This window comes from Erithacus rubecula (genome assembly GCF_903797595.1).
Source record: "Erithacus rubecula genome assembly, chromosome: 2".
NCBI lineage: Eukaryota > Metazoa > Chordata > Aves > Passeriformes > Muscicapidae > Erithacus > Erithacus rubecula.
This window is the reverse complement of record NC_136685.1, coordinates 52738422-52759817: the sequence shown is the minus strand read 5'-3', so window position 1 is coordinate 52759817 and position 21396 is coordinate 52738422. Positions and strand designations below refer to the sequence as shown.

Genomic DNA, 21396 nt, shown 5'->3' with positions numbered 1-21396 from the left:
GCCAAGACCTTTCCTGTTTCTCAGCCCATCTCTCCAGCAAGCACGCTGGAGGTGCACATGGAGCTGGGAGGGGACACAGCTAGGACAGCTGACCCCAACTGACCACAGAGGTACTCCATACATATTCCATATGTATCACCCTCAGCATGTAGAGTGCTAGGGAAAGCACTCTTCCCAAGTCACCCTTAGTGACAGAGCCTGCATCTCCTGGAGATGGCTGAATATGTGCCTGCCCATGGGAAGTGGTGAATGAATTCCTTGTTTTGCAAGGAATTTTTGTTTTGCATGGCTTTTGCTTTCCCTATTAAACTGCCTTTATGTCAACCCACAAGTTTTCTCACTTTTACTCTTCTGATTCTCTCCCATAAATAGCCTAAATGGGAAGAGTGAGTAAGTAAGGACTGAGTCCCGGCTGTGCAGGACTGAGCTGCCAGTTGGGACTAAACCACAACAGTCCTTCAAATATTCTGGGGTGCAGCAAAGCATAAGAAAGAAAGTTTTTTAAAACGTCCTGTGATTGTATGTGCCACTGTAAGCACACAATTTCGAAGAAGACTTTGACAAAGAGTTATTAAAATACTCCTCAAACCTCTGTCAGAACAGTTTAGCACGATTCCTGGTAGATAATTAAATTATGCTCATGTCTTTTAAAGGATTTTTGGGAAGTAACTAGCAAATCTGAACAAACAGAAGATTCACAGTAGCTCTGCTTTTCCTGGACTTCTGTCTCTTCTCTCTCAAACCTACATTTACACTGGTATTAGGAGACATGCAACGACCATGTACAGATATTATCAAACAATTATCTATATAATTTATGGAACTAAATAATCTCCTACCATTTAGAAGCTTATTTAACTTATTTAATGTATTTTCTATTGCCTATGTTATCAATATTTCTCCTTCATTCACATACAACACAAAAGAACAACATGAAATCAAAATTCACCTTAGAACATAGCACAAGCCATACATAACCTTGAATTAGCAAAACAGTGATTCTTTAATAAATTCAGTTGAGGTCTTTGTAAAAGGTCAAACCAGCTGCACTTCAGAAATGAAACTAATTAATGGCTAGAGAAAACACTGTATTAATAAAGACTTTTTCAATTTTTCCCTTTCTACTGGATTACAACTAGGTAGTGTGACAGCAGCAGTCTTTGCTATTCTACAAAATGTCCTATATGGGTTATTGCTCTATTAAAAAATGGTGTGACCTCACATTCCTCAGAGCACAAAAGATAATTCATCAATACTGAAAAACTCTTTCAAGGAGTCTTTCCAAGGAATAGTTGGAATTGCCGGGATAGTTTTAAAGGACACCAACAAATTACAGACAGTACTGTTCTTTGAGAATTTTTATTAGATATCTGTAAACAACATAGTTTAAGTATAGACTCATAGGCGAATAAAAATGAGACCAAAACAAGGTAGCATGGAGTCTTTACATCCCATTTACAAATTTGCGCTATGTTTTTTACATATACTAAATAAAAACTTATCAGAGAACAGTACTGTCTGTAACTAACATCCTTTTGAAATACGCAAAGTAGGCCAGGAAATTAATTATGTAGCATTTACAGTTGTTAAATTAATATTGACTAAATTAACATTGACTTATCTTTGTGCTCTATTCTCATTTAGGTTGTTGAGAAGTCTTTAAAACACTTGAACTAGATTGACAAGTTGTACCTGCTATTTCCTTAAGTAGTGTTGTATGATCATTTTCTGCCAAATTCACAAATCCAACTTGATTCCTGAAGTGATCAATTCCTTGAAAACACAAATCCACTCTTTTTCCTTTCAGGAGGTCGTCTACAAAAATCTTGCTGTCTGAAAGAGCACCAACTGCTCTATCAAAAGGAAAGAAAATACTAATGTCAAATATATTTCTGCTGTTAACATTGCTATTAATCATTATATCAATAAATGTAACAAATCTTTTTTAGTATCATTTTATTGTCTAGTATGGTACTTTTGCACTACTTCCTATCAATACAGTCATTGTTCTTACTGTTGTTACCACCACCTTTTTATAAAGGAAAAGTGGTTCATACACTGTGCTGTAAAACCATACAAATAATAAGACAGACTTAGTGGGTGTAATTCCTCAAAAGAGTTTATCTCAGTCCTCAAGGTATCCAGATACTAATATGACAGTGCCCCTATTACTTTGTGCATCCCATTTAAATAAGATGATTACTCAGAAGTATTTAGTTTTCCATTCTTACATGAATTTTTTCCTCTCCTGATATATCAGTTGAATTAAGATTCTTTTTCAGTCAAAGTTACTACAGTGTTAGTTAAATTATAAACAGATGTGACATTACATATATAAGGCCAAAATTATTTGGCAATTACAATTAAGCTCATGGAGAACTGTTATTAAAAGAGGTACTATCGCAATTCACATTTACTTTCTGTAAAAGTATGCACAGAGGCATGCACACAATAACAGGGTACAAAACTTTTAATAATCATCTTAATTAGCCACATCAAGTCTATGTACAGTTATATGACCTGCACTTAAAATGATTCAAATTCTGAACAAACCACATAAACATTCTTAGTGTTTGCTAAAAGATGTCTCACATCTCACAGTTTTAATTCTATTCAATGAACCTGAATTTAATCTATTCCCCAAATGGATGCAGACTTTATAAACACTAGATGGCAGTAATAGGTTAAAAATACTCAAAAGAGGTATTTTTACTTTTTCTGTCAAAACTGAATAAAAGCAATCACTATGATTTCTACAGAAGGTTAAATGATTTCATTGAAGCCTACAATTCCATGAATCGACAGATTCCCATTGTGTTTAACAATGGTGTGAACTGTGCATTAACTGGAACCTAGGCCAAGTTAAGAAACACACAAAGGTTGATTACATGACAAAATATCCTTCATTGATAGAGCCCTCCTGTGCTCTTTTTAGAGGACTTTAATCTATGAGCTAGAAGTACTTTAGCACCTTTAAACCATTTTAAACACTAATGTCACTACTTGTTCCTTGTCAAAGATATATTACTTTAAGCATAGTCTCTCACTTACCTACCCTCTTATCACTGTTAGACATGCCTGTTCCTGTGTCTTCCCTATGTGCTGTACTTCTAGATCTTTCAAAAATACCTCCTAATACTGGTTCTACCTGTCAGATTAGTTCACACAAAAGCAGGCATAGATTTATTTACCAACATGAACCTAAAAATTAGTCCAAAACAAGTATAGATATTTCAAATACACTGTGTCAAACTAAGTTAAAGCTTCCAGAGGGCTTTTAAGTATTGATACATTAATGTATCTAAAATTCATCTCTGGATTTTTTACATGTGAGAAATAGTCCACAGAATGTCCATGACAGGCTCTGTTCCTCAGCTGAACAAAGATTTATATTTTCATATTGTAGGATCTGCTGCAGAACTCACTGACCAGCCTAAGTCTGCCCGATGAGTTCTAAGAAAGGTCAATCCACACAGTGCAGTGTTCTTTCAGTTTAGCACTGTGGCATTGAAGATCTAGTTCTACTTTTAGTTTTATTTATAATATTGCAAACACTAAAATATATAGAAAAATAGTTACTCACTCTAGCTATCTTGCCTTTTGCATTCTATCAACCACTTCATAATGTCTAACAATTGCTTTGTAAGAATAATGCACAAGGACAAACATTTCCACTGAAGTTAATAGCTAAAAACACAACAGTGGTATTTTCTTGTTATTCATACCAAATAGTATTTACAATGCCAACTAATAATTACACTTGGTGCAACTAATCCACAGAGATACCCCAAAAGTTTACAACCACTTTGATCTAAAGTAAAAAAGGAAATTAAAAAAAAAAAGGCAGCATATTCTAAGTGAACACTACCTAGAATTATAGAAGCAGTGCCTGCTTTCTTTGTATATTGTTGAAATGTAAATATTGTAGCACTTAAAATTCACAAATTTTTTTTTTTAAATTCCTGAGTTTCAATTTGGATCACTTGTTAGAAAAAGCAGTCGCATGAAAAAAGCCAAACTCAATTCCATCAGTTCTGTTATTTGTAATGCAAAGGTGAGATTTCACTGAGTCTTTGACAGGAAACTGGCAAGAAAAGCTTGACACTATAATAGCATAATTAGGCATTTACTGCAAAGGCAGTATCCTGATTTCTAGCACCTGATCCTATAACTATGCATACAGTTAGCATAAAGTAGAACTTCTTGGCTTGAAGGGAGTGCTGTCATGACTCTTGATTGCTTTCTTTCTAATTTCAAAATCTCACATTCTTGATTTCATACAGTCATACTGCATGAAGTACAGAAAGAGATGCATAGTGTATTCATGAAGACTAGACCACAGTCAATCAGTTATGAAACTCACATGGGAATTGCAGGTCTGGATTCCTTTAGAAAGATTGGCCTAGAATACAGATCTTCCATTTTCAGAGTGAAAGCTGTATGTACTAAAATACCATACAAAGGGCTTTGTGCTGAATTGAATGTTGTGTTTAGTACATTCTTATCACGCATCTGACTTCAAATAGCATTCAACACATTTCATTTCTGTATAGACAGAGGCACTATTGTGCAAACACAGTTAAAAAACTGTAGATATCTAAGTAACTTAATCAATCCAAACCTAAGGATCTGTGAACTCTCAGATGTCCAGTTGACTAGCTGTACTTCTTTTGAGAGTTACACACATTACACACTGGATCTTGTTTTTTTTTCTATTAACCTGGTATCAAAAATTGGTGAAGCAAAAAAGGCAAATTAGCATTTTACTCTTTGAGATCTCACAGAAGATTAAACAAAAATACACCAGTTATGAATTTGTTTTTAAAAATCTCATTTAAAAGAACATGCAATCTAGAATACCTGAGGATAGCTGAGCTAGAAACCTACAGGAGCATCTGGCCAGGGAAGGGGTGAATCTCTGAGGAAGCTGTTGCTGACTAGAGGACAGTTCTGAGTGCCTGGACTGTAGAGTTCTGGTGGGAGAGGCAGAGAAGAACTCTGTAAGTCAGTGCTTTGTTGGCATTCAGACAGTGCAAGCTGAGAAGGGGCTCACAGAGTAGTGGAATATCCTGAATTTGAGAATATTTGTTTTGGTATACAGTTTTGGACTCTTAAAAAATAGTCATGAAGAGGCACATGTACTTCAGGGTATTATCCCATGCTCCTTTTTTTAAAGTTTGTACTTCAAACCCTTAAAAAAAATCTCGCATAAACAGCTGGTGATTGATCTCACCAATTTGCAGGTGCTATCACAGTTTACTCATTAACCAGGCACATGGAGAGGGGAGGGAATCTACTAGATCTAGTAACCTTTGCTTGCCTTTTTATGCTCTGTTCCTGGCTGTTTCTCTTCCATTAGATCAGGCTGTTGAAGATGCTGAAAAATTTGCATCTTCACAGGACAGGTAGGAGTACAGAGATCTCAAGGATATAGTATTCAAAGAAAACAAGTGTGTAAAAACAAGGCAACTGATTAAGACATACTGATAATTCATTATTTTTAGGTGTGTCAAATACTTTCAGCCAAAATACTTCTACGTATTAGAAGCATGACATTGACTGCCAAATGGTTCTACATTTTACCTTGGATTCTCACTTTCTTATGAGCACTTCAACAGATTTTTAATTCCCCCGTCCCCTATATCAAAACATTGTTTTAAAATAATTACTTTAGCAAACACAAGATCTGTGGATGCAAGTTCAGCACACAGTAGGAAAAACACATACTTTGTTCACAACTTATGACATACCATAAGTTATGAAAATAGCTAATATTAAGATTAGAGTTTTAAAAACAACATTAATTAACTATTCAATAACCTTAGTAAATTAGGGCTGTGTATGGCACAAAAACGTGTCAGTTACCCCTGCTAGTCTCTTTATGAACACATCAAGCAAAAAAACTAATATATACTTAATTTACACTAAATACCTACACGCGAATTTCTTCTTCACTGGATAAATGCATCACTAACATGGTGACATGCAATGAGCCAGAGCGAACCATTGCTTTGGAAAGCCTTTGATCCTTTTGTATTATTGCCTCTTGGACAGCCTGAATACTGCCAGTAATCTGGGAAGAAAGACACAGAAACAACAGTTAGCCACTACAACAATTTCTGTATCCCGTCATGCAAGTGAACAAGAAAGCACACAAACTAAAAACAAACGTTTATGCAAAAACCATTCTAGCATAGGAAAGTTTTACCCTCTGACAAAGCTGTGCTAATTGACCTGAGTGAACCCAAAGTGGATAAAAATAGAGTGTGGACACTCCCTATAATGTCTTAATATGAGTTTCTTTCCATAAGTATCATAAACTCCTGAAGCAGATTAAGATCGTCCAGTTTCACACTGCCAGTAATACCAATAAAAAGCTTCTTCAAGGAATTTCTCTGCCCACTCTGCTAAACATCTATCCTGCTAGGCACAGGTAAGCGACTGGAAAAAACTGATCTTTGCAGGACACACAAAACCAGAATATTCAATAAATAATTTGTAGAGATATCTGATTTGCAATTCTGATTATATTGTCCAATAGATAGATATAATGTATATACTACCTTCAAATGTATTTAGACAAATTTTCTTCTAATAGGTGTAGAGATCTAATTTAATAAAAATTTCTTTTTAAAAATACTGGAATTACATTTTTTTATTAAAAATCCTTTATATGGTTATACATGCTCTATAAATTGTATCCAAAATGCTTACTGTGCTTGACATTATGCTAGTTGAATTGTAGCAATTTAAAAAACAAAACACCAAAAATTTGCAACAATTCTTTAGTATGTTAGTGAAAATTAAATCAAGTCCAATAAACCTGATTATTGACAAAATTAATTACTTCTAAAGCCCAGTGAGCAAAGACATTACAGACAAAATACAGACTTTATACGTCTTTGGTGTATAAAGTCTAAAAGAAGCATGCCAAAAACTCCAGTCTCACTTGTTTTTTGTTTATTTATTTGAAATTCAGTGGTGAATACTTCACAAATGTACTGTACAGACTTGACTTTTATGAGATAAGCACAAGTAACTCTTGGGTATAAAAAGCCCATTGATATATTTTGGTTGCTCTGTTAAGGAACACAAATTTCCTGGGGAAAAACCCCCACAATCTAATGAGATTTTTCTGACTGAATTTCTTAAGCTGAATTTTGCTATGCAGGATTTTAACTTAATGAGCCATAGATATCTAGTAGTGTCATATAACTAAACTATAACTCAAAGGAACCAATGCTAGCTAGGGCAAGGGAGAAGGATGGAAGGTAAAAGCTACTCGCCAGAAAAGGGGATATGGTATTTACAAAACCGCAAGTGTCTTAAGTAGTGTGGGACAGATGAAGAAAATTCCACCAATGTTTTATCATAAATCATGTTGTAATAAGACCATCTTCCTTCATATGTCATAACTGATCTTATCATTGTCTCAGATACAGGAGGAATTTAACCCATATTTAAGCAAATAACTGGTAAATGTGATCCCTGCTAATTACAATCATTGATTGAATAATTATTCAAGTTTATAACCTAAAGCAAAACAAGAAACGAATAGCAAATAGTGTGATACTAATTACAATTTCATTCAATTTTCAACTAGTGTTTCTAAATTTAATATGCAGCTGTTAGCTGGCAAAGGAAAAAAATATAAATGTAAGTGTACAAGCCCTTCAGAGTACAGAAGTGGAAGTGTGTTGAACTATTTTTGCACAAGTAATAATGCCAAGTTCAATATAAATTCAAAATTAATGGAACACTTTTAATATCTGAAGATTCAAAATAATTAAAATGAAAACCAAGGAAACTGTTAATTTTCCAAGAAGAACAATAGATTAAATATTTCAGAAATATCCTTTATTACCAAATGTCCTCTGTGTAAAGCTTAAATTACCAATAAACTACAAAGAAATAATAATAATGCTTAAAATACTTCATTGGAATAAAATCAGATCTTCAAAAAAAGAAAAGCCTCTCATTACCAACTGAAATATTGCCAGCAATTACCAGATTTACTCCAGCTATTAAGAAACCAGGTGTCTAAATTTTGGCTAATATTGCCTATAAAAATTCCAACATATATTTTCTACTTTCAGAAAAACTCCACTTCTAAGGCAATTATAAACAAAACTTCTAGCAAAATCCTGGAATTCCCAATTGCTCTGAGATTTAATTTAAAGAGTTTTTTCTTTATCTCTATAAATGATATAACTAAATAATGACATATAAAAAACAAGCATACTTAAGCATACCTTCCCAATCAACCCTTGGGCATAGTAACAATTGTCAGCAGGAATTCTCAATTTTCAGATTATATAACCCCCACATTATTCCTGCACTTGCTAAATCATGGAATCTGTTAAACAGATCTGGAAGATATTTTAGAATAAGATGTCACAAAAAGATATCCTACAATATTTGTATCAGCTATCCTGGATCTCACAAAACCAGCCTTTACAATCTCTTCTTCACATATTACGTTTTGAAGAGTCAAAGCCTGCAGTGTCATTTTCAAACCTATTTTATTCTCATTTTGTATTTTCTTAATCTTCTTTTACTTTTTCAGAAAACTGATAATACAGACATAGGATAGTTAAAATTCATCTGAGATACTTCTTGACATTAAAAAATCCATGAACAAAATGCAAATGGGGTTAAACTACTGGGTTAAACTTTTTAAACATAAGGCACCTATTTTCCTTCTTTCAGACATGAAAGATATCAAAGATGTACCAGTCTGCAGCACATAAGAAATCATTTTCATTTACTGCCTAAATGAGACAACTCATGTAATTTTAAGAAAATACATTTTCTTAAAGAGCTCTTTGCATTTCCTGAATCCACGTGAACAACATCTCACTAAAACAGTTACTGAATTTTAAATTACATGAATCATTTTACTGGAAAATCTAAACTACAAACTGCCAAGTTAAAACAGTAACACATCCACATAGAAATTTGTATCTATAAAGAAATCTAAAAATATTGCTAGAGTTTTTCTTATTAAATTAAATAGGAATGTCTCTCTTCCTTATTCTACGTGAACAACAAAATAGGCAATACAGTAGCACTACAGAGGGGAAATTTCAGCCAGCTTCAGTAACATCCATAAGACTGACAAACTGAATAAAAATGTAAGTATTTTTCCCCCAGTCTTTTTTAGAAAAGCAATTTTATTCACAAAAATGTTACATAACATATCATTAGTCATTGAATAGACTGCTAATGTTTCTTTAAAAATATCTGAAAAAAATTGCTTTGTATAATATCAAGCACGGTTCTTTTTATAAACACATGCAGCTGTTGAAGTAATTCTGGTTATACCAAATTAGCATAATAAAGAATATTACCTTTGGATTAGTAATTGGAAGAGAAATGAAATAGTTTGGCTGATATTGTTTATTCTTTTTCTTCTTTCTCTCAGTGCCTTCTTCAATTTCCCTTCCAGTAGTCCGCTTTCTTTTCTTCTTAATACTTAGTTCAGAAGTTGCATGCACTGAAGAGAAAAAAAAAAAGTTACTTCCAGCACAGACATTTAAACAAAGACACTCTTAATATCACACCAACAGGAGCTGGATTTCAGTCAACTGACTGAAATGTCTTCCCACTCACCTGCTCTGCCCATGCTCTGAACTGACTGGAATCCAACTCTGACCTGAATTAATGGAGCCATACAAATGAAGTACCACACATAAACTAACAGCCTACACCTCTAAGCAAGGTTTATAGGCTGCTAACATAGACAGACACACAGCTTCCAAACAACTGAGCCTCCCTTAGCGAACATATGCAAATTGTCCACACCTGAACATGGATATGACTTTTGAGCAGAAGGGCCAATATTAATCTTCAAAAATCCCATGCATTCTGCATTTTGAAATATAAAACACAGTAACGCATAGGATTATAAAAGCAAAAAGTTGCAGTAGACTGACCAACCTATAGCACAGGAACCAAAGCCAGCCCAGAAGAAAATACCATCCCAGCCAGATCTGCACTCTACTTCCTCCTTTTCCAGAGACCTTCTGATGTAGTGAAAGAAACGTGCCTGTCCTCAATTCTTCCTTTGCACATAACTGTTTTTTTCTCGGTTCATTTCCTTGAGCCTTTACTGACCCTCTTCCACCACATGGCCTGATACATACCCATAAGCTGACCAGGCTACAGACTTCCAGTACCCAATTAGAAGTACTTCCAGCCCCATGCTGGGAATATACATATTGAAAGACAGCTCACAAAGCCCATCACCTGAGAAGCTCACATACAGTAATGACAATACAAAATTCTGTGACTCATTGCTCCACAGGCTAACAAAAGGGTGAATTCTTAATATGCTCAAATCCTGCAGGACTGAGTACTAATAAGAGAGGCTCTGGACTGTAACCTGTTTGCAGGGAGACTGTTCTACGTGGGTAGCCCAAGTGTCCATGACAACAGGTAGGACCAAGAACTGGGTGCATGATGTGTCTACACTTTCATGTTAGTTCTGTTTAATGTACGTACTAGCACATTCATCTTCAATATCTGTGTCCACAAATGGCATTTCTGCCATTAGAGAGTCTACTGAAGCAGCAGCACATGACTCTTCTCTCTGCTGTGTTTCTTCCTTATTCTCTTCAAAGATTTTCTTGTGCTGTACATTTTCCAGCCCATCTGTAATATTTTTAGAATAACTGGGTCTTAGTTTTTGATATAAATAGCTTAGAGACATTATACATAAGCAACATACCAAGTAAACATTTCATTAATTATCAGCAAATATTGACATATAACCCCACAAGGATCCTATCTCCTTTGTCAACAGATCAGTAAAAATATCTTAACATTTTATGCGAAATAGCAAATAGGGATAGTTTTGCTTCCTATATTTTAATAGCCTATGGTCTTGTTTGGTTCCAAGTAAATGAAATTACTGCAAAAAGCACCAAACTTGTAACTGAGCAAAAAAAAAAAACAAAAACAAAAAACAACCCTTCAGACATCACATAGTTCATTTTAGATAACAGTAATGACATATGAAATTCAGTGCAGACAAACATTGGCAAATTAATTCCACTGTAAACATACCAAAAATGAGGCACAAAGAAGTAGGACAGGAATCCTATCATTGCACATATAACAAAGGGTTCTCAGCTGACTCTATCATTCAGGAATGAGATGATTACTATTCCTGCATCTCCCACTCAGTATAGCATGTTTTAGACAGCAATAATCTGAATTTCTCATTCTGAAAACTGACTTTTAGTATTTAAGCTAAAAAAGAAAATCAGTGTAAATAAAAACACATCTTGCATGTACAAAGATACAGATGAAGCTCTACACCAGAGTAATACCACAATCACAGAATATTTTGAGTTAGGACAGAATAATGTCCACTAACAGGTTTTTTGAAAGTTCTTTTTCCCCAAGAGTACTAACTGAGCATGAGTCATTTCCTTATGTCTACTTCACGCTTCTGCATCAGTAAACTCTAATATTGGCATATTAAGTTATACCTTAAAAAAAAAAAAAAAAAAAAGAACAAGCAAAATCTTCTCTAGCAGCAAACAACGGGCATATAATCAGGCACCCAGCAATACTCTTTTGGGACAACTCCACAATAGGATTACTGTAGTGGAAGGAGCAGTATGTTAGAATTGCAGTTTATCCCAGGACAGCTCATTACTACAGACAACACACTTTCAGAGCTCCTCTCATGAACAGTGCAGATGGCCCAAATTTGGCCTAAGAGGAAAATTCAGCAGTAAAAGTGTACACTATGTTCTTGAGGCATGCAAGGCTACACATGTATAAAATCGATATTACAGACCCAGTGTGGGTGATTATCACCCTGTGGAATGTTTCTTACACGTATCACTTTATGCTAGGGAAGATAAATAAAAGAACAACCTGATTAAATGCTAATTCACCCCAGGCCAAAGTGGGGAGGAATAAATCACTCTGTGGTTGTAGTCTGACATCTAACTTTATCCCCCAGGCTATTCAAAGGAAACAAAGTATTTAGCTTTGTTACTTGTTCCTCCTGCAGACACTTAAGAACTATGCATAACAAACAGATGCCAAAGCAATAATAAAATTATTACTTAACATTTAGACTCAAGCTCACACAAAACAGATTGTTTCTGGTATCCACAAGCATACAGAAATCCGGATCCAAAGAGATCTCAAAGGTAAGACAGAGGTCCATGAAACTGACAGACAAGTAGGTCAGGCTGGGGCAGAAAACTTCAAAATTTAGCAGTGCAGAATCACCATCAGGCTTGTACTACAGACTCTTCACCATTGTCCTTCTCTGGACAAGCTCCAGCACCTCAATGTCCTTCCTGAATTGAGGGGCCCTGAACTGGACACAGAAGTTGAGGCATGACCTCATCAGTGCCAAATACATTGGGACAATCACTGCCCTGGTCCTGCTGGCCACACTATAGCTGATCCAGGCCAGGATGCCATTGGTTTTCTTGGCCACCTGGGCAAACTGCTGCCTCATGTTTCATTGACCATCGAAACCATTACCCCCAGGTCCTTTTCCACTGGGCCATTTCCCAGCCACTCTGTCCCCAGACTGCTGTGCTATGGGGGATTGCTGTGATAATCACAATAAAGGTGATACACCCTCTTTTTTTAACCCAAGTTCCAGTGAAAGCTTCTTGCTCAGCCAGGCTAGTCTTCTTTCCTACCAATCTGTCTTTCAGCACACAGGGTCTGCCTGCTCCTACACCTTCGGCATTTCTTTCATAAAGAATGTCCAGTCTTCCTTGGCCCCTTTGTTTTTAAGATCTGCTTCCCAAGGGACACTCTAAATCAGTATCCTGAACAGGCCAACTCTGTCCTCTGAAAGCCCAAGTAGAGGTTTTGCTGTTGCCCCTCCTTACTTCACCAAGAACTGAAAATTCTTATCACATTGTGGTTACACTGCCCAAGGCAGCCTCTGACACCACATCTCCCACCAGCCCTTCTCTATTCCTAAAGAGCAGGTCTAGCAGGACACTGCCCCTGCAAGCTCCCTCACCAGGTGTGCCAAGATACCTTCCAAATGGTCCAGGAACCTCCTAAACTGACTCCTTTCCACTATGCTGGGATTCCAGCAGACACTGGAAGGTTAAAGTCCCCCCCTAAGAACAAGGTCTGGTAATTGTGAAACAGTCAGCTGCCTACATGATATTCCATCTGCCTCTTCATCCCAGCTGGATGGTCTGTAACAGACTCCCACCAGGATATCTGGCTTACCAGCCTTCACCCCAATTCTCTTAGGCACTTAACCTTATCATCACTATCCTCAAGCTCTGTGCAGTCAAAACATCCCCTGAGGTTCAGAGACACCTCACTGCCTCTTCTTCCTTACCTGTTCTCTCTGAAGAACTTGTAGCCACCTGCTGCAGCATTCCAGCCATGGCAGTCACCCCACCACATTTCCCTGATGGTGACTACATCACAGCTTTCCTGCTGCACAATAGCCTCCAGATCCTCCTGTTTGCTACCTGTACTGCAGGCACTGGTGTAGATGCACTTCAGCTGGGCTACTGCATGCACCCAGGCTCATCCCCAGTGAGCCTGGTCTCATCCCCTTCCCACTTCAAACCTCAGTCAGCCCTCCCAACTCATTGTTAGAATACTTTTGCCCCTTTTAGACAGGTGCAGGCCTGGTGCTGCATAAATCCCCCCAAGATCAAAAAAACCCAAATTCCACCAATGGCATCATCTTTAAGCTAATTGTTGATCACATGGGTTTTCCTGCTCCTTCTGGCATTCGTCCCTGATACAAAGAAATTGAGCAAAACATTACCTGTGCTCCTGTCCCTTCAACAAGATAACCCAGTGCCTTGAAGTCCTGTTTGATTACCATGATACTTCTCTCACCAACCTCATCACTGTCAACCTAGACAGCCAGCAGTGGGTAGTAACCAGAGGGCAGAATTAGCTCAGGGAGTCTCTTGGTAATATCCCTTACCTGGGCCACAGAAAGTCATCAGACTTTCCTGTGCAATGGGTCCAAACAGCATACAGGGCCCCCAGTTCCCCTCAGAAGCAAATCACCCACTACAGCTACTCTTTTTTTTAATACCTGTATTTGTGATCTGCCTGGTTGACTTCATTGGTCTGGAAGATCCTCCAGATAAACCACTGTTGTTCGCCTGACCCTAAGGATCCAGAGCCTCCTACATATACCATAAGAGCACCTGGGGAGGCAGGGGATGCCAGGAGGGGATTCTTCTACCTCTCAGAGCAGCAACTCTTTTCCATTCCCCTCCATCTGATGGCAAGAGGGTTGGGGCTCCTTGACTCTGGCTGAGCTTTCACCCGCTGCTTTCTCTTCATATTTTTAATAACAAATGGATTCTTTAGAGACAGTTGGTCTGAGAGCTGCTGTACAAGTAGATGGTCTTAGCGTCGATGCATTTTGAACCTCCAGTGCTGGCGCTACAGTTTACACAGCTAACGAAAAAATAACAATAAATAATACTAATAATACAGTTTCTTGTGGGAAAAAAAAATTGTGGGGTTAGTATTCAGCCAGGTCAGATAAACAGTTAGGGAACTAAAAAGAAAATGAGTAGTAGTTAGGGGGGAAAACGGTCAGGTCGGATGTATACACTGTCGGCAAGCATACGGACTGAGCGGGGCAGGCAGGGAAGCGCCGGAGCCCTATTAACAAGAGGCCACAATTAAGTTTAAAAGTTTTCCCCTGCGCCCCAGCGTCCTTCCGCAGCCCAGGGGGAGGCGGGCGCGGGGCCTCGCAGCGCCCGGCCCCTGCCCCCGCCCCGCGCCTCTCACCGTGCTCCGGGGCCGCGCTCCGGCCATCGCCCCCGGCCCGTTCCGCTCCCTCCGCCGGCCGCAGCGCCATGGGCACGGCCCTCCGGCCGAGCACGGCTCGGGCCGCCGCCGAGCACAGCGCGGGGAGGAGCCGCTGCAGCAGCGGCCGCATACCCGGCCGGGGCGAGCAGCGCTGCCCGCCAGGAAGCCGCGGGGCCGCAGCGGGTCTGGCGGAGCCGCCGCGCCCCTCGGGGAAGCAGCGGGGGCACGGGGCCGTGCGGCCGTGGAACTACAGCTCCCGGCATGCTCCGCGGCGGGAGGCGGGGCCGCCCCTCGGGGAAATATCGGGGACGGGGGCCGGGCGGCCGTGGAACTACAGCTCCCGGCACGCTCCGCGGCGGGCACGGCGGGAGGCGGGGCCGCCCTCACAGCGAGCGGCGCGGCCTGCAGCCGGAGATCGGCAGTTCGAGCGCAGCTTTCGCTCGGTGTCTAAGCTAAAAGTGGCTGCGCCAGCGCTCTCCTCCATGGGGGGCTGCAGCCAGCGGGAGTGGCGTCCCTCAAAATAACCGGCTGTAGTTTAGGGCGGCAAAGCGGTAGTGATCAGTAATTTAGCAGCGGTCTGGGGGAGAATTGGCGGTCTTGCCCTGACCGTGCTCTGCTCTAAGCAGCCCCGGGCGCTCTGACCGCTGGCACTAAGGGCTCTGCTCTGGCTGTGCAGTCTCGTGTTGGAAATGGCCTCAAGGGTGATAAATTACATGGAGAATAGAAATTTTGAGTTTTCCTGAAGTTGCCCAGTAGATACTAAAAACTAACTAGCAAAGAAAGATAAAAGGATGCTCAGAGTGGCTGGAGCCGGAGGCTGCATGTCTGAGAGAAGGAAGGGGAGATGGTCCTTTCCTGTTAAATAAAGACTTGGTGCCTCTTGGAAGCCAAATCCTGTCAGGGTGTTTGATGGGAGAAGCCAAGCTAAATGCTACCTGGTGCTTTTGCTGATTGGCTTATCCATGTAAACCAGATCTGGGGAGCAGGTGATATATATGCACATAAAGATTCCTGTTTTCAGTTTTAAATACAGTAGGGAAGGTGTCATCACTCATCAGTAGAGGAGTGATGTTAGTTGTAAATTCTCATCAAGCTGATCTCTTGTGTTTTTAACTTTGGCAACCAGCCCATAGTTGAGCCTCTCTTCCCGAGCTGTTTGCTTAGAAGTCCTTAAATTCTTACAATACATTCCCACAAACACAGCAGCTAACTAGTCCTTAATTTTATGCCATACACTTCATTATGTTCTCAGCTTGCAAAAGAAACTGGTTTGCAGTCAAAGGTGCTGGCCTGGAAGCCACAACACACTTCCAAAAGCTCCCTACAACAAAGTTCAATATGGGAGGTAGAATATGACAGCCTTGTTTTGTCCAGGCAAAGCAAGGGGGGAGAGAAAGAAAGAAATAAAAGGAAGAGATCATCAATCCTCGTATTCTGCATTGGTCCTGCTGTGTTGGAGGATCTGGAGCTGGGGTCATGAGAAAGAGAAAGAAAAGAGTGTGAGAGGGTCTGACCAGCTTTCTTTTATAGATAACCTGGTGTGAGCCTCTTATGTAAACCAGATCTTTTGCCCTGTTGTGCTCACATGTGCACAGCCAGCCCTTGGAGCCCTCCCATGGGAGGTGAGTGGGAACAGGGGCACTGAGCACAGGTGTCAAGGTGGAGCAGGAAGTGGGATCAGAACAGTGCTGCCCCACCTCTACACCTGTAGATCACACCTTTCCCATTGTAACAGGCACAATGTTTGAGACAAAAACATACCTGTCTGGTTCTCCCTAGATGGCAAAACCAAATAAATAAAATGGGATGGTTGGAGGATACAGCCTGCCTACTGGAGGCTAGAAGCTGGTTGAAAGAAGAGTGAAAAATGAGGTCAGTTCCTGCATTTGGCTCTTCCTTTTGCTGTTACTTTGATCCATTTTGAGCTGTGTTTGCCATTCATATGGAATTTTAATTTGATTTGCATATTTCTGTAGAGGCCAAAGGTTGGATGTGATGCAGAAGTCCAAGTTCTGTGGGATCCAAGAGAAGCTTTAGGGTGAGACTGCTGGCGGTTTTTATTCACATTTCATTTGAATATCAGCTATCATTAGCAGACTAAATGAATAAGTGGTTACATCTTCCTAGCCCATTTCCATTGTCAAGTACAGTGCTTCCATAAAACTTTGATTTTAGAGTTATAGATCAAATACTGGAAGAAGATATTTTTGACATTAAGTGTCTTTTAATAAATGTGAATTTAGAAAGCAATTTGGATCTGAAACTGCTCCAAATCAATTCACTGAGGTTTTTTTCAGAAATCTTCAGTGAGAAAACTTTAGGAAAAAACCACTTCTATCTGTAAAATTGTCAGGGGAGTCCAATGCAATGTTTAAATTAAGGTAGCATTTAATAGTGCTCTTTACAAATGAAAATGCAGTGCATTTTTATGGAGCTAAAATTGTCTGTAACCAGCACCCACTAGCCTGGCTTTAAAATTATGCCTGTAGATGTATTCTTTGGTCACACGACCTGCCTGACTATACTACCTCTAGGATAAAAGGAAGTGAGATCTTAGCTAGAGCTGGTAGCAGTTCCTATGAATTGTCCCTACAAGTCACAGAAGTGATGTTGGAGGGAAATGTTTGACTGAGGACTGGAAAGATGAAGTAACAAGTTGTGATTTTTCTGCCTGCCTAAATACCGCACAACTTTCACAGAGGTCACTGACCTGGTGCCTGGCAGAAAGTCTTTTCACTACTGCTTAGGTTTGGGCTAAAGCCAGCCCTTTTATCAATTTTCTGTGGCCTTGCCTTTATTAAAGAAAGTTTCTGATTAACCTCTCAGCAGTACAGTTGTCCCTTCAAAGGAAAAAAAAAAATCACATTATGACAACTGAGTGACGCTAGCAGAAAGAGGAAGCAGGGTCAGCTCTGTGGTTGTATTTGCTTACACAACTGTAGTGCCAGTGCCTGTTAGCCTCTTACCTACCTTTCCTTCTCTTAATCCACCCACTAATTTCAGGCAAATTCTGTACAGTGTTAGAGGATTTAGAGGTATGATATTCCCACACCTTTCCTGAAAGTGGATGATTTAGAAGAAAGACCCATTTAGCTCCCAAATTAGGGAAAGAAGAAACAATGCTGTATGTCTGTTTTTCCAAGAGTGGCTGTCCATGAGTATTGCCCAGCTCATTACACTATAGGTATGGCACATATTATCAATACATATTATGTCTTATCTTAGTCAAGCAAGAGATATGGGGGAGCTATGAGCCATGAGTGTTTGGGACATGACTCACTGAGGGAAGTTAGGTAGTGAAAAGGCAGGAATGGGGTGTGTTACAGGGAGCCTAGAGGAGAAATTTGGATATTGTGTAGGAAATTGGTGGGAGTTGAAGTTATTGCAATGAGGGCATGGAAGCTGTAGGGGAAGCTTGGGTTGTTGTGATAAGAAGGGAGGACATTACTGATATAAAACAAGTCTTCATTACTGTCACTGTTGATGCAGCATCTTGTTTTCTGACAAGCAAAGAAGAGTAACAGACCATGACCTGATAGTAATAAGAGATTGACAGAGAAACCAAGAAAATTTGAGCTGCAGTACTACAGATAATGGAAAATGAGAGGTAGAGGAGTACCTAGGATAAGGTCATTTCATGCAAAGTTTGAAAAGCAAGTGGTCTGGAGTGTCTACAATGACTGATATAAAAGGAAGAAGTGCATGAAGATTCTATCACATGTACTTAATAAATAGAAACTGTACTTGATTGACGTCTGACATGAAAAAATAATATAAATGGATATTTTCATGATCTGTTGATCACAAGCAGAAGGAGGGAACAGAACAGTGAAAAGCAGCTGAAAAATTAACCAATTACTAAGAGCAGCAAGTTCTTCACTTGCTACCCTCTGGATAGCAACCTGTTGTGAGGGTTGTGGGCTAAAGATCAGCATAGACAAACAAATGCTGTAAATGACAGTGTAGTATTCCAGACACTTCCAGGTTTCTCTAGGATATTTGAAGAATTACATCTGTTGGGTGGAGAGAGGATTCACCTAATGAAGTGGGGCAAGGATATCTTTGCCAACTGGCTTGCCACCCTCATAAGGATGGTTTTAAACTAGGTTGTTGAAGGATGGAGAAGTAGTCCCATCAGACCTAAACTGGAAGAGAACTGGAAGAGCTAAAAGTTGGTGGGCTGACAAAGAGGTAGTGGTAGATAATGGGAAAGCAGGTTCAGGATAGCATGATGGCAGAGATTGCCTGGCATTTAGGGGGACCTCAGTAGGCTGGAGAAGGGGAACAGCAGATGCTTGCTACATGAAATTCAGCAAGGACAATTGTAAAACCTTGCATCTAGGACTTGATGAGTTTTGGCAAAAATGGCTGGATGCACATCTGCACTAACTTAATGGTCCATGACATATTTTACCAACTTGGACTCTTTGCTGGGTGTTATTGTTAGGTATAATCTCTAGCCTGAGCTCCTATAGTCTTTGCTCCCTGTACACAGCATTTATTAAAGCTAATTTATTTCTTCATTCACCCTGCAAACTCTATCTCACTGGCTAGTTTTAATATTTCCTCTTCAACACTTTAGCAGCAGACATAGAACATGCTTTACTAATCTATACTTTTTCTAATCTAATCTTTCTTTCACTTTTCAGCACAGAAAATCCACCAGAAATAATTGCTCCAGCAGAGTTATGTCATCCTTTTCTAGTCAACAAAACCAGTGTTCCCTGTGTTGCTCCATTGTCAGGTTGAAAGAAGCTATTAATTTTTTTAGTTTTGTCTCAGAAACACAAATTCTATCTCTGTGATATACATCACTACATTTTCCAAAAAGTAAGGTAATTAGAATACAAATAATATAATGGAATATTTCTAGTAGTTCATATTTTGTAATGTGAGTAAACAGCTTTATTTTTACGAAATATTTATAAACACGAAAACAAAACTATAAAATAAAAAATAACTCTAAGTGATTTTGATTATCACAATCTTGTTTTTCTTATTCTTGACAAGTATAATGTGGATTTAAGCAAAAAGTTGCCTGTCCTGGAGACCATTAGGTATGCCAGTCTGTAAGATGAAGACAACATTCAGTTTGATAGGAAACCTTCATACACCTGCAATACGAAAGACTGTACACTGAAATAAAAGCAGATTTGACTTTTTGGAACTTTATTAAACCCACTTCACTTTTTAGCTCTGGAGGTCAAGTTAGGTTTGGTCTGGAATGTCCAGTTTTCGTGGGGCTGTTCTTTTATCCTGACTGAAAAAGAGGTTTTTAAAAAGCATGTGCAGGGGAAAAGTGAATGGAAAGTGTTTAAGTAAAAGAAGACATTGCCTGCAATTAAAAAGTTTGAGTGAATATGGCCAGCTACATGCAGAAATCATGCAGCTGAGACACTAACAAGATCCTGCATTCCTTGAGCAAAAGACACATTTACTGGGAGTCTTAGGCAAATAAAGAATGCAGTTTTGAATCCAGAATTCATATTATTCCAGATGTGGGTGGGGGAAATACATATTCACTTAGTAAATTGAAAAATCATGATTCTACGCTGTCATACTGTTCCATTTCTTGGTCTCCTCTCTCCTGTTCTTCTGTCTGTCTCTCCCTTCAGTCACAAGCTTATTTTTTTAGCTCTAGCTTCCTACCTTCTCAAGCTCCAGGTAGCGCACAAACACACTGTGTTTATCACCATTATGCAGACTTTGTGTGTGGCCTTGTATCTATTTCATTATTTTATCCATGGATTTTCTGTCAAGTTAGCATGTCTGTGGAGTTGAGGCAGTATCTTTCCTGCATGTTTGCAGAGCCCATTGTCCAAATAAGAAAAAACAAATCTATGCTCCTTATTGCCAGAAAGTATTCGAATTCTTCCTGAAGTTGAGTTCATCATTCTTCTCTCTTCATGCATTTCTGATGTGCACCTGCTGTTTTTCCTAAGAGCAGCCCAGACATTAGTTCACAAGCACTACCAGAACTTCTGACAGTTGCTCATTTAGCCTAAGGTATGAATTTATGTGCTTTAGCACTCTTCAGTAGTCAGTAAAGACAGGCTTATGTGAACTGTAATTCATATAAGTAAACAGTTGTTCTAGAGATGCTTTACTCTCTCCATGAACAACCAGGATTGTGTCTTGTTTAGGCACAACCTCTAACCTGCATGGTGGTTAGAAACTGAAGTTGGGTGAAAAGGATCAAGGCCCGAGTTTTGTTATTACTTGGTTTAGAATTAGGAAAAAATATTTGTGCTTTAGCCCAATACTTGCTCTGGCTAAGCCTTTTGAAGCCCAGATAATTAAATTCTACATCTGCTCTCTAACTGGAAACACTTGAGTCAAAACAGCCTTTCTTGATTGTTATGCTAACCCTCATCAGGTTGGAAGAACCTGCTGATGGCTATGGCTAATGCTGCAAAGCTCAAGTGCACAGGAAACTTCACGCAGTGTAGGTTTTGTGATCCTGCCAAGTTAGAGCCTACCTAGGAAGAAATAATTAAGCGGTGTTGTTTTATGTTTCACATGAATTTTGAAATTGATTTACCCCTGGTGTTCCTGGGTATAACCATGAAAAAAACCCACCTCCCACATAAGCAGTCTCTTAAG

At 39.2% G+C, this 21396-nt stretch overlaps 1 protein-coding gene and 1 long non-coding RNA gene across 6 annotated transcripts in view; one reads left to right on the top strand and one right to left on the bottom strand.

Moving 5' to 3' along the window:
- The window catches only part of AKAP7 (A-kinase anchoring protein 7), a 77794-nt gene extending 62705 nt beyond the window's left edge, over positions 1–15089 (bottom strand). For 2 of the 5 annotated variants that reach the window (XR_013776682.1, XM_079325268.1), the window contains exons 1-5: positions 14773–15082; positions 10504–10653; positions 9351–9496; positions 5937–6073; positions 1693–1853 (exon numbers count right to left, since the gene is read on the bottom strand). Coding sequence is in view for 4 of the 5 variants with exons in the window: in XM_079325268.1 (XP_079181394.1) it covers positions 1693–1853; positions 5937–6073; positions 9351–9496; positions 10504–10653; positions 14773–14923 (745 nt within the window). In the remaining variant the exon portion in view is untranslated. Of the gene's footprint in view, positions 1–1692; positions 1854–4860; positions 4974–5936; positions 6074–9350; positions 9497–10503; positions 10654–14772 lie in introns of all 5 variants that reach the window. The other 3 variants (XM_079325270.1, XM_079325267.1, XM_079325269.1) reach the window with 3 other exon arrangements.
- Positions 15090–15290: 201 nt separating this feature from the next.
- LOC306811541 lies at positions 15291–18445 on the top strand. Its single transcript, XR_013776690.1, has 3 exons — positions 15291–15344; positions 16324–16415; positions 18283–18445. It is a non-coding gene; the product is annotated as an uncharacterized lncRNA (long non-coding RNA).
- The last annotated feature ends 2951 nt before the right edge of the window (positions 18446–21396 follow it).